The sequence below is a fragment of the Miscanthus floridulus genome, chromosome 18, assembly GCF_019320115.1.
Source record: "Miscanthus floridulus cultivar M001 chromosome 18, ASM1932011v1, whole genome shotgun sequence".
NCBI lineage: Eukaryota > Viridiplantae > Streptophyta > Magnoliopsida > Poales > Poaceae > Miscanthus > Miscanthus floridulus.
Genome location: NC_089597.1, coordinates 22,390,605 through 22,401,639, shown reverse-complemented (window position 1 = coordinate 22,401,639; position 11,035 = coordinate 22,390,605). Strand labels below are relative to the sequence as shown.

General features: G+C 46.1%; 1 protein-coding gene across 1 annotated transcript; it reads right to left on the bottom strand.

Annotated features, from left to right (window-relative positions):
* Positions 1-7,438: 7,438 nt before the first annotated feature.
* Positions 7,439-10,136, bottom strand: LOC136523457 (uncharacterized). The gene is made up of 2 exons (XM_066517137.1): positions 9,704-10,136; positions 7,439-9,501 (listed from the first exon to the last, which is right to left on the bottom strand). Exons 1-2 carry the CDS (start codon positions 10,134-10,136, stop codon positions 7,439-7,441), a joined length of 2,496 nt encoding a protein of 831 aa, XP_066373234.1.
* Between the last annotated feature and the right edge of the window lie 899 nt (positions 10,137-11,035).

The window sequence follows — 11,035 nt, the reverse complement described above, 5'->3', positions numbered from 1 at the left end:
CCCCGAGCATAGCTCGAAATTACTGCAATATAAATACATAGAACGGTAGTACATGATGTACAAAATAATAAATTATGGAGAAAAATCAGCGGTGAAGAAATAGCGTATGACGCTCAGTAGTCATTTGCAAATGAGCATGATGTGATAAAGCAGTTGGTGCTTTGTAAACATCAGTGTTAATGTGAAGTTTGTGTTTATACTTAATATAAACTGTCCGACCAGTTAGTATGTAGCTGAGTCTCCAGCCCTAGCTAGCTCGTTAACCATAACGCGGGGCGCGGAGCCCGTGCACATGTAGGAAGAACAAAGCGTCGCTAAGGAGCCGCTGCCGACCACCCATAACGCAGAGGGCAGACGCTCGTGCACGTGTAGGGAGGAGCCGGAGACAGGGCCGTCTCTAGAGGCATCGAGCGTCAACATGACTGGTTGAGGATTTGCATTAAGTATAGCTGTATGTTATATTTAAGATGGTATACATGGACAAATGTTATTTGAAGAATAATCATGACAAGGACGTTGTGGAGGAACGTCGTAATGAAAATTATATTAAATATAAATATTAGAAGTGTACTTATCTTTAATAGAAATCTAGTCGGTGGCGATGAAGTTGTCCGGTCCTCGAGCTTTTCGGCCTGTCGTCATGACGGTGGTCGCGGTTGTTGTAGCGCCGTTCTTCGTGGCGATCATCATTGCGACGTGGTCTGGTGGTCGATGTGGTCGGAGCTCGGCGGAGCCACTCGGGATGTGGTCGACGTGGTCGCGGTCGACGTGGTCAGAGCTCGGTGGAGCTGCTTGAGATGTGGTCGATGTGGTCGCGGTCAACGTGGTCGGAGCTCGGCGGAGCTACTCGGGATGTGGTCGACGTGGTCGCGGTCGACGTGGTCGGAGCTCAGCGGAGCTGCTCGGGACGTGGTCGACGTGGTCGGAGCTCAACGTGGCTCGCTTAGCGGCTCGCTTGGTTCGACGTGACTCGCTTGATGGCTCGGCGTGGCTCGCCGACAGCTCACTTGACGACTCAACGCGTGGCTTGCTTGGACAGTTGTGCATCGTTCGGTGCAAAACCATCGTTCTTCTGTGCCAAATTTGGCGTCGTCTTGCCTCTGCCCAGCGAGATCGAAGTACGCTGCTAGTCCTACCGCCATGGAAGCTACAGATAATCATGAAGCAGATGGTAGAAGCATACGACATGCAATAGAATGCTTAATCTAAAAATAGAAACATGACTTAGCTCATTATGGGCGCGTGCAGGCTTGCATCATTCGTGCACGTATATGCTGTACGTATGTGTACATACACCCATACGAGCAATTAAATTAGCCTTGCATGGTGGTGTAGATCATCACGTCATCGAGAGGCTACGGAGATCAAGGCATCGTGCATGCTATCATGCAGTATGACTCCTAGTAGCCGATTGGATCTTGCAGAATGCGTGAGTGCTGATTGCTTGCATGTCCAACCAATGAGGTACGTGGGCGCTCTTCTGTCGTTAATTGCTTGGTGTACATGCTCCACATGAGATACATCTTGGATTTGCTTCTGGGATCTTGTCGGCTGGTCCACGCATGGCGCCGCTGAGTACTCCGAGCTCTGTAGCCATATCTTGCTGGATCCGATCTGCCAAGATGGCTCGCACAGGAAGCGTGGCTAGTCCGGTTGTAGACCGTAGTTGTTGTTGCCGAAGGACGCCCGCCGCCGCACGCTCAAAGCGCTATTGCGAGTTGCGTTTGGCACCGGGGCTTGATCGTCGTAGTCCGCCGAAGAACGTCGCCGGGTTGCGGCTAACGTTGTTGGTGAAGAAAATTCCATCTAGTTCACCATGGATCAGCGTGCACGCCCCTAAAGGGGACCTCTACCTGGCGCGCCACTATCGACGAAATATGGTCGGCAGTCCACCGAGGGGGGTGCCCGTGGTGGTAGATTATCGGTAGGATGCGTGTAATCAGGAACCAGATGGTGACACAAGGCGCAGAGACAGCGATTTAGACAGGTTCGGGCCGTCTGGTCGACGTAATACCCTACGTCCTGTGTCTTTGGTGTATTGTATTGAGATGTATACATATTAACCTGTCCTCTAGGGGACCCTTGTCTCTCCTTATATACTCCGAAGAGACAAGGTTACAAGTAAAGTATCCAATTTGGTACTATTACAATATCTAGTACAACTTGTAATCTTGATGTGCACGCCTTGATCTTACGGGCCGGGCCACCTCGGATGGTGCGGCCCATGTACCATCTTGTGGTACCCGGGGGTATATCCCCCACAGTTGGTAACACCAACCGGGACTAAAGGTCCCTCTTTAGTCCCGGTTCGATGACCCGGGACTAAAGGTGGCACCTTTAGTCCCGGGATCGTTGTCCCGGCGTGGTAACCGGGACTAAAGGCCGTTACCGTCCGGGACAACAAGTCCATTATGAGCAATCCATCAGGAACTAGCTAGATGCGATAAAATTAAAAAGATTATCCCAGGGAAGCTTTTGTAGGCCCCTAGTCTAGCACTTGGATGCTCGAAAGGCTTTTCTATTCCTTTCTGGATAGTTTTTTTTTCCACTATGGGTTGCTAATTAATTACTCCACGAAGCAACCAAATTACCGACCAAGTTTCGAAGAAAAAAAAAGGAGTCTGCTTAGATACACCAGGAAGCGCAGCACACAGGGCCTACTACCCCCGGAGGTAAAAGAGTTTAACTAGAGAAAGTAAAGTAAAGTAGATGCTCTCATAGCCCAACAACAGCCATATAAAAGAAAAGAAACTGTCGACTCCCAAATGCATTGCACTGCACAAACAGCTTCCTTCAAAAGAGAACATCTGCATGACTTGTCTACCATCAGTTGGGGGAGCTTCAAATCCACGATGCTTTTTTGGCCTTCATCTACTGAATCAACACCCGGCCCCATCATCTTCAGGTGTGGCCTCCTGTGGATGGAAGTGGAGTGCCGCCGCCTTAAGTGCTTCAGCTCCCGCTTCCAGGTCTCCCTTGTCTTCTGGCTTTTGCAGTCCTGCCCAGTATGACAAAAAAAGAAGCAGCTAAACATATAATCCCGGTAGGAGATCTACACTGTTTTGCTTCAAAGCACACTTTGTTTCTGGAAATCCATATTGCCCAAAATGCAGCCGATCGACAACCCAACCATATGAAATTGTTGAGCCCGGGGTAGAATTGAATGCTTTTTACCCAAACCCAATATTGATCAACAGAAATTGGTCTACAATTAGCACCTAAAACCATAGCAATTAAGCTCCAAACATATCTGGCTAAGGGACAATCAAAAAAGAGAAGAGGGATATCTTCATTTGCAGAGCAAAAGCTGCATCTTTTATCCCCCTGCCAGTTTCTTTTGCACAAGTTATCTTTGGTTAAGATGGCACTATTCTGCACCCAGTCACATAAACACTTTAATTTTCAGGGGAAGTTTTGCCTTCCAGATTCTTTTATGAGGGATATCTATCTCAGAGCTGCACAAATGGTTGTGCACAGACTTTACAGTAAAAGCACCAGATTTCTCCCATATCCACCTGGGAGTTCTTTTTCATTTGATAAGGCACACCCTAACAGAATGTCTCTTAATCTTATGTGATTTGTTTGATCCATTTCATTCAACCACCTTCTGGATAGGTGAAGCGTTGACCCATGCATTTCCCCCTTGTGGTGTTCTATATATAGTTTATTTGCAAATCAAAGCAAAATGTAGCAGTACATGTACATGTCTCCTACACTGTTTGCAGCAAGAGCTACCTTAGCTCCTCCCCAATTGTCTTCAGTCAGATGAAACAAACTTTAGAAGAAAATCATTGGTGCTGAATTTCATATGTCATTTTCACGCGCAAACCAGGCGGAAAAAAATACAACTTTATTTGAGCATATGGATTGGAGACCGGATTTCGCTAATTAATGATGAAGCATGTTCAAATTAATTGGAATGTCCTGTGAACAGAAGCAGATAAACAGTATCATTGCATTACATTCAGAAAAATGTGGGCATTACAGTGCTGCAGATGGTGCTTGTTTGGATGCTGCGCTGTGATAGTAGTAACAGCAGCGTCGTTGGCCGTTAGCTAGCTCAGCTGTGTCCCCTGCCAATTTTACATGCTGCGTGCCTGTCTCTATTGTTGTCCTACATCACTACATGTGGGTGTCCGCCTGCAAAACATGCGAGATCAAGCCTGTGCTTGTCCATGGTAAGAAATTCCACAATCTCCCAGGAGTTGCATGTTTTCCGTAGTCGTGCCCTTTTTTTTTCTTTTTGCATTATAGTCGTGCCCATGCATGGCATAGTTTTTGACAAGGTAATAAGTAACACTCTACGTACGCCAACTGCTAGCTCCCACATCTAGTTTTGTTAAGCATATTTTTTTGAGTTAAATGCAACAAACGGTTTGTCAATCGGGATTACGGTTTAGGATAAAATTTGTTTCAAATATTCGAACCAACAAAAGATTCCATCCATCCATGCATACATGCAGTCTGGTGGGATTTGTATCCTAGGTGGCTTTACGTGGTAGGTGGAAGATACAAATTAACTTAGGAAGCACGCACCGCATGTTCGGTTGGGTGCGCTGGTTGCTACAACCTGGTGCGCCCGCCGGCCTGAGTGCATTCTACGTACACGATGCACCTAGGTGTATTATAGCAAAACAGTGTGTGTATGTATGTATGTATGTATGTATGTATGTATGTATGTATGTATGTATGTATGTATGTATGTATGTATGTATGTATGTATGTATGTATGTATGTATGTATGTATGTATATTTCTTTCTTTCTGTCCTTTGAGAAAATTGCAAAAGCCGCACTAAATGTGTCATTTTGATCGTGAGATCATCCGATAAGATGTTTTGTTGGGAAGGCCCACCCCATTGCTAATACTGAGAATTTGGACTTGCTCTTTCTGATCTCCCTACTCTATAAATATAAAGGACAATCAGAAAGAGAGTTTTGTAATTCAGAAAGGGCCTTTGCTTAGATTGATCAGAAAGAGCATCTAGTTTTTGCAAGTCCAAATGAAGAGTTTTGTAATTCAGAAAGGGCCTTTGCTTAGATTGATCAGAAAGAGCAAATGTGGTCTTTGATTGATGAGATAGATTGATTGTCCAAAATCGTGTCAAATTACAACTCTTGATTTGGACTTGCAAAAACTAGATGCTCTGGTTTCCATAACTTGCATGGCTGCCAAAACCGCGGACATCCTCATTTCTAAAACCGGATGACCCAATTTTGCAGCTTGTGAGACTTTCCTATCATTATAACTTTAGCACCATGAATCCAAATTAGGCGATCCATTAGTCTGTTTACATCGTCTCAACGGGGGCTTCGTCTTAGCAAACTCAAATACATGATGTAACCTTATTTTGGTACTGTTACAAGTTCTTTATGTCTTCAAAAAAATCATACCTAAAATATCCAAATATGATGCTTATAACCTGCAAAACATGTAAACACACTAGACTTGCGGAATAATAAGTGTCAATACTAAGTTTGTCAATTTTAGCTATCAATATATCCCCACTTTTTTTAAAGCCTACGTACTAAAAAATATTATTCCGAACCAAAAAGTGCCTAAGGACGATGGCTACATATTTATCGGCCATATATGATGTATATATTTTTGTAAGACCATGCTAATATAGCCTAAATAAGATTCTAGTAAGTACTATGTTTATGTCGTGCTGTTGCTATGGACGGCGAAAATATTTTCAGTGCAATACACGGAGCATAGAAAACATGATGTTGATCTTAGCAATATATTGTTTTGAGGATGATTGATCTTAGCAACAGGCAAAAAAAAGTATTTAGGAGTCTTTTTAGGAATGCAGTGTCGCAGGAAGGCAGACCCACGGGGACGTGAAAAACAAATGTGTTATTGTTTTCGTTGAGCTAGCACTTGCACTGCTCAATTAAACCTAGACAAAACATTTGATTTGGTTTCACATCCGTCCTCTACAAATTAACTGTAATACGATTTCCTTCATTTTTTACTTTTAAAAGATCCACGATTTCCTTCAGTGTGGTGCTACAGGCAACAATAACGTTAGTGTGTAAAATCAAATGTTGGATATATCTCTTTACACCCATGTTGGTAACCGCCAAATCGACGCAGTTATCGTCGACTTTGTTAACCCTGCTTTACACCCACGGCTGTCTCCCTGTGACTGAGATCACTGTGGATGATGATGCCTCCGGAAACTAAAAGTTTCAGCGCCATCGATCAGTCCCCTGTCTCATCTCTTAAATAATCCGGCAACTTGACCGGCAGGTAGGTCAACTTAATATCCAACAGCTGTTTTGGATATTAATAAACCTGTTTGGGGGCACGGGGCGATGACTGCCGGTGCTTGCCGGCAACCGGCAATCTGTTTGGGGGGCATGAATACTCAACATATCGTGCCGGTGCTTCTCGGGGGCCACCACTAATATTGTCACCTTCCGTGTGTTATTAACCACATCCGTGATGTCTCCGTGTGCCGGTTGACGGATGAGGTGGTTTACTCTTCTGTTCTAGTAAATTATTGAATCGTTTTTCTGAGTCAAATCTGTCTAATTTTGATCAAATTTATAGAAAAATATATTAATTTTATAATATAAAATAAATACGCTACCAATATATATTTTACGGTGGATTTAATGAATCTGATTTGATGTATATATGTTGGTAATTTTTTGTCTCTATAAATCTGATTAAAATTAGACAAGTTTGACTTAGAATAAAGCTAAAGTCGTCAATAATTTAGAACGGACCAAATATATAATAAGTGAAGCAAGTTTAACAAATCTTGGTCATTCAGTTCGTACACACAGGTGGCAAATCAAAACTACCCGAGGGCCACATATATAGCACGCAGTACGCCACAACACACACGACAAGTACCGAGCTAGAGCAGAGCAGTTGGCGGCGGCGGCAGCATGAATGCTATCTGCTGCCGCATAAGCTGAAAGGGAATTCAGCTGTCCAATTCCTACTAATGTCTCGCCCTTATTTATATATTTACCTACTGCTCAGAGTAGATAGATATGTATCACACCACACCAAGATGCGCTTAGCCAACAAGTTGCCATGACAAGGGCAGTACTTGATGCCGAAGCAAGCAAGCCGGCCCGACCAAAGCAAAGCAAAGCAAAGTGGGCAGTGCTTGATGGGGCTGGGGCGATGCAGATCTCACACACAAATTCGATCGATAGTAAACCAAAAGCAGCAGATCGAGTGGAAGAAAAATCACAAAGCAGAGACACCAGCTGTTGCGAGCGACGGATCATCGCAACCGTGAATCGAAGACCTCACACAAGCACTCGATGATGAAGCAAGCGAGCTGAGCACGTATTGATGTTGATCGATGTCCATCTGCAATAATAATCCAGAGAAGCCAAGGTGTATAACATTAAGAGATTAATCCATTCAAAGCAACCTAAATCTAACTTTCGCCGCCGACGTACCTAAATACCTCATCTGAGCACAGTTGTCCGGAGCAGGTGCTTCTTGTAATGCGGCGAGTGGATGGGCTCGTAGAGGGAAGGGTCGTGGTTAGGGTTTCCCCACTCCCACTGCAGGCTGTCCCACCACTCCTTTTCGCAGCTGCACTCGACCCTGCTACCACCACGGACATCGGGCAGGCGCCTGAGGCTCCAGCATCCCTTGATCCTGATGGTCTCGAGCTTAGGCGCGTACACCCTCCATCTACCACATATGCCTTTCAGCTTCGGCAGCTCATGAAGGCAGATGTGCTTAAGACTATGGAATTCCACGGTCGCATGGCATGCGGTGTTTGGCTCCAATGGGAAGACATCGACAAGATCACCACACCACATGATCTCGAGGGTCCGCAGGACGCGTAGACCTTGGATTGGCATCGGGAGTACATATATCAGGCTGGGGCAGCAGTCCAGGTGCAACATGGCCAAGAAAAGAAACGATCCACTCGGAAGCTTGCTGATTGTTGAGGATGATGAGCTCCAGTTCCAGATGAAGCGTGCCTTGGGAAGCTGCGACACCCAGAATGTGCTCAGGGAGTAAAAGACGCAAGCGTCGCCATCTCCTAACAACGACCGGGGTGCGGTGAAGACGCACTCCAGCATGGGGCACCGCTCAACTCGGCACCATTTTAGGTTTGTCCACTGTGAACCTTGTAGAGGTGCAGGGCCAGGGATACTGATGATGGACAGACTATCGTGGACGTGTAGGATCATAGCTCTATCACAGATGAAGTCCGGTATTGTAAAGGTCATCGGATGCTGGTCACGGTCTTGTATGTACGTGTAGCAGTTCTGGGACGGTAGATTAGGAGCACGCGGGCAAGGGGATATCTGTGTGATTGTTGGAGCTTCTTCACCCCTGCCGCCGCCTTCGCTTGCCATCAGTTGCTGCATGTGGCCGCCGTTACCGTCTTCAAGCGGTGGCTGCTCACTGCTCCTGCTGCTGTCAGCATCTTTGCTACCTCCTCCAGAGATGATAGCAGGATGACTAAGTGGAGAGGAAATCTCCACATGCACAACGAAATTGAAGTGCTCTTCCAAGGGAACAAGTGAACGCAGGAGCCTCGCATCCCTCACAGAGACAAACCGATCACATTGAGATGGTGCTCGGGGTCCTGTCGTCGTAGCAACAGGACTACCCTCCTTTGATTTTTCTTCTCTGGATCGGGGCGCAGTTGATACTGAGGTCTGCATGGTAGTGTCAATGCACACTTTCCTCAACAATGCTCTCCTAATTACCTCTTGTGGTGGCCACAGGATTGCACAGAGCTTGCCGCAGTCAAGTAGAAGGAGCTCGTCAAGTTTTTGGGCTGCTGTAACTGCACTGAGATCCAGTGTTTTCACTGCTGTGCCCGAGACGTCCAGGATTCGAAGCTCTTGGAACGATCCTTTCAATAGGATATTCTTCAGTTTGGCACACCCCCTGAAGGAAATCTTCTCTAACCCAACACATCCGTCATTGATGATGACAGTCTCCAGGCTGCTTGCCACAGGTAAGCTTGTCGTAGGTAAGCTTTTCTTGCCACTCTCTTTCATGATCTGGTTCCCAGAAAAGTCAAGAAGCTGCACCTTGTCCATTCCTGACAACAAGAGGTCGGCGTCATTTCCTGATGGGCAGCGGATTGCTGACTTGGTTATTCGGAGCTTGCAGATGTTAGGAAGCCGTCCTTGCACCTGGCCCATGTCCCAATCCTCAGCTCCCATCACATTTAGCTCCCTGAGCTGAGTCATGGCATCCATCATTTGTGCAGACAAGATCTGATTGCAGGGTGTGTAGCGGATGTCTAACACCCAGAGCCTTTTGAAGCACTGCTGGATGTACTCCTTTGCTGCAGCTCCATCTTCATCTTGGGTGAGTTTCTTCTTTTCATCCTGAAGGAAGCCATCTATGCTGCTACTGATCATCTCTTGGTCTTGGCAGTGGTCAAGCCATAGAAATTTAAGGTTGTGGCAATGGACAAACGGAGGTGATGTGAAGCTGAAGGTGCGGCGTGAAAGCTTCAGCACAGTAATCTTGCCCAAGTCTTGGAACAAGTCTGCATTAGGGAGCAAAAGAAATCCAGAGAATGGTGAAGTCCGGTATAGCAGGTGAGAGGGGAAATATTGGTGGTTATAGTGGTAGTAGTCCAAATCCAGTTGCATCTCAAGGTGCAGAGCATCTGCTGATCTCCATGATACGTCGTTGCCATCACCAGTACTGTCTCCCTGTTGTTGTAGGTGTCGGATGCCATCACACACCCAGTAGTTGGCAGGCATGGGTAGCCAAATCGTAGTCCATCATCAAGTTATAAGATATGCAACAAAGCCTCATCATGAACAAGATGAAGAACTCAGCAACTCGTGCAGGCCCGCCAGTAGTATTAGTGATGATCTCTGCAGCTTCTTGTCGCACAAGGGAGGACCACATCTCTTGTGGATCTCGACCCTCAATGTGGGAGGAGGCCAAGAGAACAAGGTAGGTCGCCACCCTCCCTTCAGTGCTCTTGTTCAAGGCCCTGTCAACCTTCATCTTGGGGTAGAGCCGGAATCTCCCTTGGAAAGTCCACAGCACCTTGTTGTCATAGTGTTCAGACAAAGGAAAGCCGTAGCTGCCTAGGTCAATCTCCTCGCTGCTCCCATTGTGGAAGATCACCAAGAACCTGCGGTTCAGCTCCTTGATGCGTCGATACATCGCCTTGAGGACTTCCGGTATCTCGGCACGGGAGCCCTGGGCCACCCCATAGTAATCATCCTGCCTCATCTTGCCTGTCAAACATCCCCATCACCTCTGCGGGCAGGTCCAGCTGCTCTGCTATCGCCCTCTGAAGTGCTCTCTTGCTCTGCCACTTTGAGGAGTCGACGTGGATGATTTGATCAAATTGCAGTCCCACTGGGACCTTAGAGGCCACGTCAAAGCATTGGGCGACGGCTCGAAGGACAGCAGACGCCCCCATCCCGTCCCAGCCATCGAAGTAGATGACATTGTTGCTGTCGCCCTTGAGCTCATGAAGAATTAGTTGAGCAGCTGCGTCGATCGTGTCAGCATTGATAACCTGCACACATATACCATGCATCAGTACCTTGCTAGTTGTCTAAACTCCAAAAGGCACATCCACAATACCTATACTAACCATAAACCTCTCAAAAAAAAAATCTCACGTTAACCGGAGAAAAAGAAAAATATATGACCATCGTCTATCTAGCACACGTGACTGAGTTATGGTTAGTATCATACAAAGGTTGATATTTCACTTTACAAAAATAAAAAAGTAATGTTCTTACGGTGGAGATTAACTGAATCTTTAGAAAACTGAAAAAAAAACAAATGCAAATCTCACGGATTCCTTTCTTGCCCATGTACTAACTCACAGATTCCTTTCTGTTACGGAACATAGAGATCAAGATGATCTCATCCATCCATTCAAATGAATCGATGCCGGTTCTAACCAACCGATGGCAAACGAGAAGCTTACACGTGTCCTCTCCTGATTCTTTGCTCTTTCTTCCCACTTTAAAAGAATCGGCTGACGTTCTTTAGTTTCTATGATTTGGTTTTTCAATGGTATTGTTTTCTACGTTGCCGCTCTTGTG

Bases quoted from the DNA above. Each gene is read 5' to 3' on its own strand.
- LOC136523457 (XM_066517137.1), bottom strand. From the start codon at position 10,136: ATGTATCGACGCATCAAGGAGCTGAACCGCAGGTTCTTGGTGATCTTC. The intron at 9,502-9,703 runs GTGTGTGATGGC...TCCCTAATGCAG, and splicing joins CCATGCCTGCCAACTACTGG to ACTTGTTCCAAGACTTGGGC.